At 43.5% G+C, this 15,595-nt stretch overlaps 1 protein-coding gene across 6 annotated transcripts in view; it reads right to left on the minus strand.

The window, feature by feature from the left end:
* Positions 1-8,902, minus strand: part of GPATCH2L (G-patch domain containing 2 like) — a 60,508-nt gene extending 51,606 nt beyond the window's left edge. For 3 of the 6 annotated variants that reach the window (XM_043919178.1, XM_043919175.1, XM_043919177.1), the window contains exons 1-2: positions 8,819-8,889; positions 5,945-6,616 (exon numbers count right to left, since the gene is read on the minus strand). In XM_043919178.1, the coding sequence (XP_043775113.1) occupies positions 5,945-6,606 (662 nt within the window). In that variant the 5' untranslated portion in view covers positions 6,607-6,616; positions 8,819-8,889. Of the gene's footprint in view, positions 1-5,944; positions 6,621-8,818 lie in introns of all 6 variants that reach the window. The other 3 variants (XR_006343859.1, XM_043919180.1, XM_043919176.1) reach the window with 2 other exon arrangements.
* Positions 8,903-15,595: the final 6,693 nt, after the last annotated feature.

A 15,595-nucleotide genomic window follows, 5' to 3' on the forward strand; every position in this document is an offset into this window, starting at 1 on the left:
TGCTCCAGATCTATCACCTTCTCTCTCATTTTTATCTCCTCTGTGCATTTTGGGAGGGCTTCCAAAGTTTTCCACATCATCAACTCAATTTTCTGCAGAATGAATTGTCCTTCATTTTAACATTACATTTCAAATCTCCCTACACTCTTTCCTCCCATACTGCTGGGTTGTCAAACAGCTATCTTTCTGTCCTTATGACTTACTGCTCCTGTTTCAAAGTGATTATACTTCCTTGCATCCTTATGAAGATTTTCTAAAATGTTCTTCCGGTTTTCACTGGCTGGGATTTTCAAAGATGTGATCTTCCTCTGAACAGTCAGGAGGGTGTGCCCTCCCCCTTATTCTGCAGAACTTGCTCAAAAGCCTCTTGCTGAGAACTGGTTGACCTAGAATTTGGTATCGGCCAACAGAAGGGGTAGCTAAATTACTCCTGGTCCCATTCTCTACTCCCTTGGATACAGGTAACACGCTCTTTTCATATCTACAAGTCAGGAAGATAGGCAGAGCCCCTGGCCTAATTCACCCATAGATTTTTATCTCATACAGCTATGTGGGAGATTGAGATGGGATCTTCTTCTGATCCTCACTGCCTGATTCTGACCCCATTCCAGGAGTCTGCAATAAATGAAGGTATATAAAATACTACAGTCTCCAGAATGCACTACTAATAGGAGTGCTTTTTCCTTCTCTGTCTACACCAACAGTAAACTACCCTTGGAGACTTATTTCCCAGGCCTCAATATGCTATGACTGCCTCCTACTCCCAAACATAAATATACACACAGAAAACACTATGATTCCCTATCCGAGTACATTCTGGGAGTTACAGCCTCCAAACAGAAAGTCAAGGATACTGATTGGGAAGTCAAGGGTGCAACAACACTCTGGCTAAAACTACAGCAGCCCAATTTCCTGACTGAACCGGATCCTGCCTTTCTGAACCAAGGGGAGACTACAGGGAAAGGGCCCCAGCACTGACAGTCCGGTGTGCTCAGCACTGCTATGGGCTTCCTACTGCACTCCCCAGAGCATTTCTATCCGCCTTGGAGTTTGACAAAGTCTTGGCAATAAGTCAGCTTTAAGTCCTGGTCTCTGGCAATGTGACTTTGCAATGTTTCACATCTTCGTAAATATTTTAGGGGGCGGCTGAGGTTACTTATCAGATGCTTTTTAAGATGTGAAGTTATAATGATGTGAAGGAGACTGTGACAAAACAATTACAGAATCTCAGTGTTACAAAGGACCTTACAGATCATTCAGTTCAGCCTCTCCAACTCTATAATTCAATAAGTGGTCATCAAGCCCAGACTTGAAGTGATCTACCTGGTAAAACAACTCAATTTTTATGGAGATTTAATTTTCAGAATGCTGTATTTTATAGTGAGGCAACACTTCACACCCTGCACTTTGTATCTATGAATTCTAGTTCCTTCCTCTAGAGTCACAGAATAATCATAACATTTAAGAGACAGATCTTTAAATACAATAATGTAACATTAAACCCACCTCCCAAGTTGTTCCCCACCCCCCCCCCCCGCCAGTTATTCCTTAGCATATAGTAGCAGAGCTTTGAATAAATCTATGTAGGCACACTGTGCCAGCTATGCAATACTCTCAAATGTGACGGTACAACGGCAACAATGGTAAATATCCTCTTGGTCAGCATCCCTATTTACAGAATAGAAAACAGAACATCCTCAACCTACCACATGTACTTTTTTCCACAGCTCCAGTAAACCCCTGATTAATGACCTCCACTTGCAAAGGAGGCTACTTACCTTAACCATGAAATAATGAATGCTATTGATCCAACAAGCTACTGCTATAGAGTGTTATTGATCACCCAATCTTTGGTTAAAATGGTCCTCATTTAGCAATTTCACTGTTGCAAACACCTGGAGCAAAGCATGCTCATAATTAAAAAGAGTTTGGGAGAGTTAAAGTGAGAGGTGATGGACAGAGATCTCAGCTTTCCACCATTTATTCTTGCTTCTGAGCTATTATTTGTGTCAGAAGGGATATTGATTTTCTATAAAAATAAGAAAACAAGAGGCACCAAGGGGCCGCAGAAGGTCAGCTTGGGCTAGAACAGGAGGGGGGAGGTTTAGCACTCTATCTCTGTCATTTGGCTTCCAAGAGAAGAGAATATTTTCTTTCCTGTGAGATTGGCTTCTAATACATCACCTTAGGAAGGCTCCTGACTGCAACTTTAGGCCACCACCAAACCAATTCACTTACAAAAGAAAAGAAGCTAAATTATATTCAAGGGGAAAAAATGAATGATGTTAGTGAAGAATAAAGCAAAATTGGGCTATGACTCACCTAATTAATAGTCACTGTACAGACAATTTGAATAAAGATCAGTAGAAAGTAATTTTACAAAAGAGTTGATCCATTCTAGAATGGAACACACATGGATGGAAAAATATTAAAATAATAATTGAGCTTTTTACATCATAACCACTTTCAGTCCCTCAGAACTCTTGAGGGATTGGTTGGTACAGAAGTGAAGAAAGAAGAGAAACAGAAAAGCAAAAAGAATTATAGGTTAAATTTAAAACTACTCTACATTTGTAAGTATAAATTTTAAGGAAAGCAGAAATAAAGTTCTCTGATCGAGACATAGATTTTCAAACCTGAAACACCTAATATATGCTTTTTAAAAAAACTATCTATTTACTAGGCAAAGTAAAGCTTAATGATCAACTTCATCCTAACAATTTTACAAACTGGATCATATATTCTGCCAACCCTCAAAAACACTGATATAAAGTTCTACACTTTGATCTGTATGCAAACTGGCACATCCAAGCAGATTTATGACAGAGTAATAACCAAGAGGATTCTTAAAAGGATTTCTTTCAACGCAGAAAAAAGGTTGAAAAATTTTGATAGAATCAACTCACCAAGACAGTATAACATCTAAATCATGAATTACTGCCTACTTAAAACATATGCTAATGCTAGTCCTGTTTATAGGGTGCGTTTAATAATCTAAGGCAGAGATTTTGGTTCCAATTTACTGTTGACAGGCAGAACATAATGTGCAGTCAAAGAATAACTAAGAATCACCATGAGACTTTCCTGGTGGTCCAGCAGTTAAGACTCTGCACTTTCACTGCAGGGGACACAGGATCCTGTTCAAGGAACTAAGACCCCACATGTCACAAGGCATGCACCCCCCAAAAAAAAAGAATCACTTTCCTTCCTCATAGAGTATATTTAGGAGGGGAAAAATACAAAGCACATCTGCTTGTAACAAGATGAATCAGCATCAGTCAAGGTGAGTTGAAGACTCCTAAATACACTCTAAAGAATTTTTCTCATTCTGTGTCTGCTACTTCTCCACCCAACATTCCCTTAGCTACAAGGATTTTGGTGTCTCTTGTTCTTCGAAAGAACTCTGAAGTTATGGGCCAGGAAGATAGCCCCAATGTGGGAACAGGTCTCCTCAATTTGAAGAGAAGAATTTCCTAAGAACTACTGCCTACTTCAATTTACCCAAGCTCGCAGATAACTAGATATGTATTGTCACAATCTGACTATAACGTGTGACAGATGTATCTGGGGTAAGAAGGACCTAGAAAGACTGAAGTGCCTCACTGCAAAGTTACACGCTCTGTATCTGCAACCACACTTGGGCTGTGAAGTTGTGAAGACAGAGTTAACAGTCACTCACACACACAATTAAGTCACAGTTTAACAAGAAATTCTGGGGAAGAAATACATACACCCGAAAATATCATCCCAAAAAGCTGTTGTTGTTTCTTTAATTGTCATTCTTAATAGTAAGATGATTATTATTTGGTATGTAAGCTTGATATTGAAACAAACTTGAACACCTCAATTGAGAGTTTCACCATTATGAAAGGATACAAGTTAACCAAGCATTTCTTGTCTGATTAAATATAGCATGATGAGAAAAAAAAAAGGGGGGGTTTATAATCCAAAATCATACATTTAAATTGGGTAGAAAGGCCCTAGAATATACAGTGAAGGAAAATCAGGAGAGCCAAATTATAAGCCTACCAAGTCCGACTTTCTGCAACCCTATGGACTGTAGCCCACCAGGTTCCTCTGCCCATGGGATTTTCTAGGCAAGAGTACTGGAGCAGGTTGCCATTCCCTTCTTCAGGGGATCCTTCCGACTCAGGGATCAAACCCGTGTCTCTTGCATCTCCTGCACTGGCAGGGATGTTTGTTACCACTAAGCCACCTGGGAAGCCCCACCTAGTTGCACAGCCTAGCAAACATAAAGTTAGTAAGAAAAAATTTTAAAGCTAGATTAAAAACCATCCATGAAAGGTACAGGCATACAGACCTGAACAGCTTTTCCTATTCCTGACAAAGTCTCACCTTCAAGTTCCTAAGATTTACACCTTTGTTTTTCAGACAAATGTCAGAAGAAGCAAAACCCTAAGAAAGATCATCTGTTCTATCAGTTGTAAAAGTTAAGCTGAGACAGAAAAGTGCCATGGAGAAAGCAAGCTCAAAGAGCAATGAAACACAGTGGTTACTTATGAGCTATGGAATTAGGTTTGATTCCCAGTTTTGCTACTAGATGACCTTGGGCAAATTATCTCCACACTTACAAGCTCTATTTCCTCGTCTATAAAATACAAACAGTGGTCCCTATCAGACAGGGGAGTTGTGAACATTAAAAAAGAATATATGTTCTGCACAACGGTACAGGGCCTGCCACACAGTTAGTGCTTAATAAATGCTAACTAACACTGTTAAGGGCTTCCCTCATAGCTCAGTCGATAAAGAATCTGCCTGCAATGCAGGAGACCTGGGTTCAACTCCGGGTCGGGAAGATCCCCTGGAGAAGGAAATGGCAACCCACTCCAGTATTCTCGCCTGGAGAATCCCATGGACAGAGCAGCCTGGCAGACTACAGTCCACAGGATCACAAGAGTAGGACACAACTTAGTGACTAGACCACAATAGTAACAGTAATACACTGGTCCTCAATTGAGAGTACTCAACCCTACGAGGGAGCATCCATGAAGGCATTTGTTTTGATACTATGAAGGGTGGTGAGAACTACATAGGATGCCAAACATGGGACATCCCTCATCACAAAGAACCGCCTCACCCAAAACACCAACAGCATCAGCATGGAGAAACAGACACCACACATTAATATTCATAACAATATTAATATTAATAACAAAATTAAAGCATCAAGCTGGGAAGTATCGATGTTTCTAAGACTACCTATTTAAGATGTAAAAAATTTAAAAGTCACCCAAAACTACACTGACATTTTAAGCATGCACCCATCAGAGACAAATTTTGCTGGCTCAATGACATTTGGTATAAGACTAATGGGATTCAGTACTGTTATTTTCAAAGTCTGCCATGTGTTGCGACAACTTGAATGTCAGCCATTAAAATAAACTCAATACAGTTAAACTGTAAGTAGTAGAGAACACAAATAGAGCCCAGAAATATTACTATCTAAAGCCATGATTCTTAATGGGTAAAGGCAGCTTACCAAGAACATTTATAAATTCCATATGCCTGGCACCGGCATTTTCTCTCCCACACACGTGCGCACGCGCACACACACATACACGTGTCTCTGCTGAGGCCCTGCTTCAGCATAACTATACATAAAGAATAGTTATGTATGTATGAACTGCATGGCATAAAGAGCAGCAAAATGTTTTAAAAATAAAACTCTCGGTCATGCATTTGAGGTACACATTTTAAATCACTTTCAGAAATAAATGTGTTGCTACAAAATATAGCCTTCTTGATATAGGGTAATAGGATCATGAAGCCAGAGATAAACACAACCTGACTGGTTAAAAGAAAGCTACAAAGTCAGTGTAGCAGAGGCTGGTTTGAAAAAAAGTTGAAATCATCAAGACTGTGGATTTGTGCTCTGGGTAAAATTAATCAGGAAAATCTTTTGACTTAGTAAGGGAGATCTCACCATTCTGACATGTTCTCATCAGAGCCCTGTTTTTGTTCATCTGCTTCACACTCCATCCTTTCTTTCCTTCCCGTTTTGCTTAGGAAAGTCCTGTTTTCTGCTGATTCACACAACCCGTGACCTGATGAGGTCCAGGGAGTATTCTCCTTCCAGCGGGACAGACGCTGCTTCTTGGCCGACTTGAACCTGCAGCCTCTCTCATAGCTCCAATCTGACACTTTGAGCTTCTGCTGAAGGCTGGCGGCCACCTCTGACGTCACTCGCTTCACCTTCCGCCGGCGCCTGAGCGGTCGACAGGGTGCATTTTCAGTAAAGGAGTCAGATTCATGCCAAGAATGCTGCTTACTCTTAACAATGGCGTTGAGAGCTGGGTGCCGTTTGGCTACCATCGTGTCATCAGAGTCACTGAAATTGGTGACCGGGGCCATTTCTCGACAGTCCTTGAGAGCCTCATCCAGACTGGACTCGGAGGCCTCACTGTAGCAGCAGGTATGCTCTGCCAGGTGAGTGAAGTCTGAACGGCGCTTCCGGCCTCTCCGTTTGCGAAGCTGCCGCCTCTGCTGCCGCGGGCTCAGAGCCATCTCCTCCCAGAGCTCACCAAGCTTATTCTGCTCAGATGTCTGCTCTAAGGCTGAGGCTAAGTCATGAACCAGCTCATCCATGAGGCCACATCTACCTAAAGGAGGTTCAGAAGAAAAGAAGACAAGAGAAAGACTGAATAGGATCTGTTGCTTTAGGATAATTTTTTAATAGATTGTGGCACTGCAGTCCACTCCATCTATAGAAAACTAACCTGTGTTCACCTGGCTACACTTAAGATTATATTCCTACCATCCATGCTCCATTAAGTCACTAAAAATAGGTGTCTGGCCCTTGTTAAATGCCTATAGCCATCATGTTCTTAAGCACGAAAGCTCAAAATACTCACCAGATGACAAGTGGGTTATTAGAATAAAATAAGCAAACTCAGGGGAATAAATCGCTCCCTTTTCCCAATTAAACTTGCTCAACAAAATTACCTGATGATGAGATCTAAAAGGTTTAGAGAATGTCTCATTAGACAGGAAGAGAAAAACACTCAACTTCAAAACCACAGATGAAAAGACTATTCTATAGTCTTGGGTCCCTAATAAGAAGTGTTCTGGCAGGAACAGAAAAACCACCTAGTGATACACTCTACAGAGGGCTGCCTGCAGCTTTGGTGATCCAAGAATTTGTAGTGACCCAGGTGTGTAGTGTGCACGGGGGAAAAAAAATAAAAGACGGTTTGCACTCACTCTGGTTCCAGCTACCACCCAGAGGCTATGAAGTAAAGAGCTTTAAAGAGTATGTCATAAACTTGTGAATAATTAGCAACTTTTAAGTTCTTCTCACTCTCCTTCAGAAAGTAAAGTGGACATCCAAATTCTGTGCTTCGGTGCCAGACAATCACACAGAAACAGGATGTAACTGAGGCTGAAATGACAATGAGTGCAGTCTCTAAGATTTCTAGATAACAGCTTTCCAAAATTTCCTATTTTTCAACTCATTATTGTCAAAACCATCATACTTCAGGGATCACTTCAGAGGCAAACCTTCCAGAGGCAGAGAGCAGGAGGAACAATTTTCAAAACGCCTTTTTTAAAGGGAAATGTATAACATACTTCGTATACCTAAATAAATACTTGTTAAACTAGCACTTTTTCCCTAGCCATTAAAAGTTCAACCTATTTCAAGATAATAACTAGAGCTTAAAACTCTATGGTGCCACTCTCAGACAGTATTTCCATTCACACAGTTTACATTTTGCAAAGGACTTTATAAAAACCTATTTTCATGCCACCCCCATGCCAACCAACTCAAGACAGGAGGAGCAATGGCGACACCTCGTTCCAAAACTACCAACCAAACAAAACTTCTCAAAGTGTCAAAAGCCACACTCACTTAAGCAGTAAGCAGTTTAAAAATGCCGTGAGGGGGGTTTGGAGAGACAACTATCCCCAAAAACCAAAGAGGTAGCAGGGACGCACTTGTCTATTTCCCTCATTGAGAAATCCTGCTTTAAAAACTCGGGTAAAACTGTACAAACTTTAACACGGAACGAAGTTACCAAACAACTAGAAGCTGAATGCCTTGCCTGTGCAGTCGGATGCCAGCCTTTCAAAGACTGCAAAAACTGGAACAGCAGGTGACAGAAGAACCCTGGAACTCCCACCCTCCCTGGATGCACCGTCCGAGAGGATCCGGGGCCAGGCAAGCAAGCACTCGGGGAGAGGCAAGGCTGTCCGAGTCGCGCAAAGGAAGGGACTAGAAACCAGCAGAAGTTAAAAAAAAAAAAAAAAAAAGAGGCAGGCAGGGGCTGGGTCGTGTCGGTGGAGACCGGGTTGGGACGGGGGGGAGACGTTGGGGGAAGACAGGAGGGAACTTATCAGTTGGGGCGACCGAGGAGCAGGGAGTCAGCTCTTCCAGGGCAGAAACTGCCAAGATGCAAGCCCTGGCCATCTAAACTCCCTCCGTGCCAGGGGTCGCAACATGACCACATCTATGAGGGGGAAAAAAAATGTGTTTCCAAGGGCTCTCCTCCCACGTCAGGGGCCCGCCCCCGAGGACGAGGGCGACCACAGCTCGGGACACCAAACCCTGTCGCCAGCCCCAAAAGAGCCAGAAAGTAGAGGAGAGAGAAGATGACTGTCGCCTGGCAGATGGCCCGAAACCCTCATCCCCCTCGGATTCGGTAGATGGGCCCTGAAAAACAAGGCCCGCCACCCTCATCCCTTCCCGCCAGCCTCTGCCGCCCCCCTGACGCCCCCGGTCGCTGCGCCGCGGCCCAGAGCCCGGAACCCCGATGGCGCCGACTCCCGCGACCCCGACCCTCTGATGCCCAGTCCCCCTCACCCGCAGCCGCAGCCACCTCCAAAGGCCGCCGCTTGAGGGGCCGAGTCTCCCCGCCCGAGCTTTCCTCTCTGACCTCATTTCCGGTCTGGGCCGGAGGGGTGGGGCGGCGGCGGGATGGGAGGAACTTGGCGGCGCGGGAGGCCCCACCCCAGCACGGCGCTTCCTGCCAGCAGCCCCGCCCACTTCCGTCCCGTGGGACGCTGGGGGTAAAGAGAACCCGGAAGGAAGGCGAGGGGATCAGGATCGGTGGTGTTTTGGGGGCAGACCAAGGACCGGGGTTGACAAGACCGTGGCGCTGAGGTGCCCATCTGGGGGAAGAGCCTACCCCGTGCAGGCCTCGTCTGCCTTGGAGACGTCAGGAAATTGGGCCCTAGGGAGGGGCGTGGGCCTTGTCCTTGCTTGCTGACCGGCTTTATACAAGCGTGTGGAAATTAGGGAAATGAATCTTCATTTCCTAACTTGGGAGTTGTACAGCCTTTGGCAGGATAGCGTCCTAGTGAGTTAGACTATTAAAGATGCACTTTGCCTTCAGTAACAAAAAAGTAGTACTGGATTATAACTTGAAGTACTGGGTTATAACAGAAGGGTTCTTCTGTCACCTGCTGTTCCAGTTTTTGCAGTCTTTGAATTGTGTGGCAGAAGACTCTCGAGGGCCCCTTGGACTGCAAGGAGATCCAGCCAGTCCATCCTAAAGGAAATCAGTCCTGAAAATTCACTGGAAGGACTGATGCTGACGCTGAAACTCCAGTACTTTGGCCACCTGATGTGAAGAACTGACATTGGAAAAGACCCTGATGCTGGGAAAGATTGAAGGCGGGAGGAGAAGGGGATGACAGAGGATGAGATGGTTGGATGGCATCACCAACTCAAGGGATATGAGTTTGAGTAAACTCCAGGAGTTGGTGATGCACAGGGAGGCCTTGTAGTCCATGGGGTCGCAAAGAGTCGGACACGACTGAGCGACTGGACTGAACTGAACTGAAAGGTAACATCCATAGTCAAACTGGGGTAAATGAATCACTAAGTGGGGAAGGAGAGGTAAGTCTTTGGTGTAGGATTCTGAACAATTTTTATAGATACTCCACCATGAGGCCTAATTCCTCATTCTAAATGTGGACTGTGTGGTGACTTCCTTATGAAGAGTGCCATGTGAAAAGTGGGCGAAAGAGAGTAACTTTTACAGTGGAGAAACTAAACAAGCACTGCCTCAGTCAGGTGATCAAGGTTAATATCAACAGTGATAAATCATGTTGATAGTATGTGCACTACCAATGATATGACAAAAATGGCTTTTTATCTCTGTGATACTTTCCTTCTAAAACTCATAATCGCAGTCTCAATGAAAGGAAAAAAGTGGACAGCCCCCACACATGAGGCACATTCTACAAAATGTCTGACCAGTATTCCTCAAAATTGTCAAGATTTTCAAAGACAAAGTCTGAGAAACTGCCACAACCAAAAGGAGCTTATGGAGACATAGCAAGTAAATGGAATATTGTATCCTGATGTGATACTGGAATAGAAAAAGGATATTTAGTAAAAACTAAAGAAATCTGGATAAATTATGGGCTTTAGTTAATAATAATGTCCCAACATTAGTTCATTAGTTGTGACAAATGTTGTTTACTAATGTGAGATGTTAATAATGGAGGAACCTGAGTGTGGGGTATGTGGGAACATACCCCATACTACTATGGGAACAGTAGTACCTCTGAATTTTCCTGGAAACCTAAAGCTATTGTGAAATTAAAAGTGTATTTTTAAATAACTTTTGACCCTGAAATTCTGCCTCTATGGATTTTGTCTAAAGAAAAAATTAGAAATGGACACTGTAAAGTACAGATAATCTTTGTAGTACCAACTTAGAAAAAATGCCTAATGTGAGAGTTGCGAGTTAAGTTTTATTGGGGCAAAATGAGGACTATAGCCCAGGAGATAGCATCTCAGATAGCGCTGAGAAACTGCTCCAAAGAGGTGGAGGGGAAGGTCAGTGGATATGTGGTTTTGGTAAAGGGGGAGCACATGCAATCAAGCACGTTTTCTTTTGTTTGGCAGAATGTTTCTGCTAGTCACCAGAAGCAGTCATCACCATGAAGGAATTTAGGACTTCTCTGGATGTAAGGAGATATAAGAACTGGGCTCATAAAATCGACTCTGAAATTATTTAACCCTCTGAAGACTTGTTCTGCCAGTTTTCCCCAGAGCAGAGAGTGCCTCATTTCTACCCTCCACCCTGAATTGTTGAAAGTCAGTATGATTTAATCCTTGTAGAGGTAGATGGCAAGTGCCAGTTTGTAGTTGACAGGAGCACTGTGGGAGGGAGGCGTGAGAATACTAGAAAAAAGCCAGAAATCCTACAGCAGGGGTTACTTATCTAAACTACAGTATGTCTATGGGATGGAATACCTTGCAGCCTTTTGACAGTGATTATAGAAGAATATTTAATTTCGTGAAAAGTCATCAATTTCTGATTGTGTACATTTCTGTACAATGGTTGTGCTTTAATTAAAACATTCCTTTAAAGAAGAAAGTGGGGGAAAAAACTTCTTTTAAAAATGTAGAGACTCATACATTTAAAAATGTATGAGATTGTTCATGCATAAAGCAAATTAAATCTATACGTGCATAGGAATATGACCGTAATAATACATTACTTATCATCCAAAATAGTTCCATTATAAGTTACAATATCTCCTACATGTTGTTTTTATGGGTTTTCAGAATTTTCTATAGGTGAAACATTGTGTAAAGAATGAAAGGAGTAGACAAAGATGACTGAAGTTTTGAGCCAGAGTGACTAACAGAGTGAAGTGAAGTGAAAATCAGTCCTGTCCAACTCTTTGCAACCCCATGGACTAGCCCTATGGACTATAGTCTGCCAGGCTCCTCTGTCTATGGAATTCTCCGGGCAAGAATACTGGAGTGGGTAGCCATTCCCTTCTCCAGAGGATCTTCCCAACCCAGGGATCAAACCCAGGTCTCCCGCATTGCAGGCGGATTCCTTACCAGCTGAGCCACCAGGGAAGCCCAAGAATACTGGGCTAACAGAGGGGTTGGTGCCTTTTGCACAGCTGGAGAAGTCAAGGAGAGAAAAAAGTTTGGTAGAAAGATGATTAATTCCACTTTGGACATGCTGAATTTGTGACTCCCACAGGACAAAAAGATGGGAATGTTCAAAAGGTGTCCACAGCCATCAGCCTCTTTTCTGCTTAAGTGAAGTTCTCTCCCATAAATCATACCAGCTCCCATAGTGTCCTCCATCAGCACTGAACGCTCCCACATTTCTTGAAATCCAGCTTTTGGTTTCAGATTTATACTAGATAATTTCCACTTATTTTCTCAACCAGCGCTTCCAGGTTAAGACGTCAAAACAAATCTTAGTTTCTTCCACAGTCCCTATCATATTTGTCCTTCCCCCACTGTTCCCAGTTTGGGAAATGTCACCACCATCATGCGGTTACCCAGGTGAATTAGCCGTTAGCCCCTGTTTTTTTCCTTAATACTTTGTCTTCTAACTGAATGCCAAGCTTCAGGGGTTCTACTTTGATAGTATTCTTGCATCCACCCTCCCCCTTTTGCTTTCTGTCTGTCATGGGCCACATCTGGGTAGGCGACCACTCTTCTGGATGGCATAGCAGCCTCCTTACTGGTCTTGCCACCTTCCATTCTCTCCCCCAAAAGTCATTCTCTACACAGGCACCAGAGTGAGATTCCTGAAACACCATTTCACTTCAACCGTCTTCCACTATCTCCTGCATCACGCTGGGCACACCGGACCACTTGCTCTTTCTTGAACACCCCTAGGGCTTGGGATTTAAAGGCTCAGTGTCAGGGTCACCCCCATGAGGTCTTCACCATGCTTACCTACTCTTTGGGATCTCTCAGAACTTGCTGGTATCTTTTTTTTTTTTTTTCCTTGCTGCTATCTTTATTAGAGCATTTCTTCACTCAACCTTGAATCTGAGACAATTCTGTGCAAGTTTGCCTCCCCAGCTAAATTACTCTTAAATATTCACTGACTACCTATCACACACGTGGCCTACGCTAAACCCTGGAGATACAGCTGGGTGAAGAAGAATGAAGCCTACTCCACTGCCCCAGGGACTCTTCTAGCCATTGTATTCCCCCCAACTCCAGGCACAGTTCTTTGTACAAGGTAGGTGCTCCCTAACTACTGTCATTTGACAAAAGTAAATATTTGTTTTCTGTGCCGGAACAGGAAATTAGAATTGCTTGTCTCAATCTTAAGAGAAAGTTTAAATGAAAGCCAGTGATGGTGGGAGCCATGGGCAGGGCCACTCAAGGAAAGGGTACAAGAGAAGAAACCCATGGAGGGCAAAGCAGTGAGCTCAAAGGACAGAGAGCAGTGGAAAAGAACCAGTGTATAGAAGCCAGAGAAGGGTGACATTTACAAAAAAGAGACCAAGAGGACAATTAGGGAGAGACAGGTCTCGGGAAAGGCCATCACACTTGCTAAGTGAAGCAAGCACTGATGATAGGGTTTATTTAGACTTGGAGCAGGTAAAGTGGAGGCAGGAGAGAAACCAAGAGTGAAGCTCCATACGTGATACGCTGTGTCCTGCCCTGACGGGTTAACTTCCTCATCTGTCTGTCACAAGAGACAACAACAAAACATACTCATCTCTTGGGTGGAGATTAAATGAAATAATGCAAAATGTTTCATTTAGAGCCCAACACAAATTAAGCACTCTAAAAATGTTAATAATTACAGAGTCAAGTCAGTTCAGTTCAGTTGCTCAGTCGTGTCTGACTCTTTGCAACCCCATGAACCACAGCACGCCAGGCCTCCCTGCCCATCACAAACTCCCATAGTTTGCTCAAACTCATGCCTATCGAGTCGGTGATGCCATCCAGCCATCTCATCCTCTGTCGTCCCCTTCTCCTCCTGCCCCCAATCCCTCCCAGCATCAGGGTCTTTTCCAATGAGTCAACTCTTTGCATGAGGTGGCCAAAGTATTGGAGTTTCAGCTTCAGCATCAGTCCTTCCAATGAACACCCAGGACTGATCTCCTTTAGGATGGACTGGTTGGATCTCCTGGCAGTCCAAGGGACTCTCAAGAGTCTTCTCCAACACCACAGTTCAAAAGCATCAATTTTTCGGCGCTCAGCTTTCTTCACAGTCCAGCTCTCACATCCATACATGACCACTGGAAAAACCATAGCCTTGACCAGACGGACCTTTGTTGGTAAAGTAATATCTCTGCTTTTAAATATGCTATCTAGGTTGGTCATAACTTTCCTTCCAAGGAGTAAGCATCTTTTAATTTCATGGCTGCAATCACCATCTGCTGTGATTTTGGAGCCCAAAAATATATAAAGTCTGACACTGTTTCCACTGTTTCCCCATCTATTTCCCATGAAGTGATGGGACCAGATGCCATGATCTTAGTTTTCTGAATGTTGAGCTTTAAGCCAACTTTTTCACTCTCCTCTAATTACAGAGTAGAGGAAGTAAAAAAAGTTTCCCTTAACTGGCCATCAGGATGGAACTTCAAGTTGAATGAGCAAATCACCAGCTGAAAAGGATCTGCACACAGTAAGGAACAACAGGCTTCTCCCTTCTTTGTTTCCCACAGAGGAAAAAATGAGTACCTCCAGTGGCTGATTCATCGGATTCCATGCAGTTATCATAACCTGAAAGTCCTCTGCATGCCTGCATAACCTAGGATATGGTCCCTGCCCCATGCTCCTAGTACCAGCCCATAAACTCTCCCTCCATGCCTCCCCACTCCCACCCCAGGGCCTTGGCATATGCTGTCCTGAAACCAAGAATACCTGTCTTTTAGGGCTTTGCAGGTGGGGGTCATGGAATATCCTCATCTTTGAAGTTTTGGCTAAAATGTCACTTCCACAAAGTGGCCTTTTCTAATACCATCTTACTTAAGAAATCCTACTCCCCCTAAAGCCATTTTCTGTCTCATCGTCTTCTTTATTTCACTTATGGCCTATTTCATAATCCAACATTACCTTATTTTGTGTGTATTTGTTTATGCTCTGTCACCTCCCACTAGACTATAAATATAAGAACAAGGAGACTGTCTTTTCTTATGCTTTTGTGTTCCTCCTCAATTTGTCTCATCAAAGTTACGGTTTTTCCAGTAGTCATGTATGGGTGTTGGAGAAGGAAATGGCAACCCACTCCAGTATTCTTGCCTAGAGAGTGCTGTGGATGGAGGAGCCTGGTAGGCTGCTGTCTATGGGGTCGCACAGAGTCGGACACAGCTGAAGCGACTTAGCATGCATGCATGCATGTATGGATGTGGAAGTTGGACTATAAAGAAAGCTGAGCACCAAAGAATTGATGCTTTTGAACTGTGGTGTCAGAGAAGACTCTTGAGAGTCCCTTGGACTGCAAGGAGATCCAACCAGTCCATCCTAAAGGAAATCAGTCCTGAATATTCACTGGAAGGACTGATGCTGAAGCTGAAACTCCAATACTTTGGCCACCTCATGTAAAGAACTGATTCATTGGAAGAGACCCTGATGCTGGGAAAGATTGAAGGCAAGAAGAAAAGAGGATGACAGAAGATGAGATGGTTGGATGGCATCACCGACTCAATGGACATGAGTTTGAGTAAATTCCAGGAGTTAGTGATGGACAGGGAGGCCTGGCGTGCTGCAGTCCATGGAGTCGCAAAGAGTCGGACACAACTGAGCAACTGAACTGAACAATTCATCTCCTTGTTCAGAGCTTCTCTAAACTGATCCAAGACATTCTGAATCTTTCTCCCAAATATTCCAATAGCCACCGAAGAG

Source organism: Cervus elaphus, chromosome 12 (genome assembly GCF_910594005.1).
Source record: "Cervus elaphus chromosome 12, mCerEla1.1, whole genome shotgun sequence".
Taxonomy (NCBI): domain Eukaryota; kingdom Metazoa; phylum Chordata; class Mammalia; order Artiodactyla; family Cervidae; genus Cervus; species Cervus elaphus.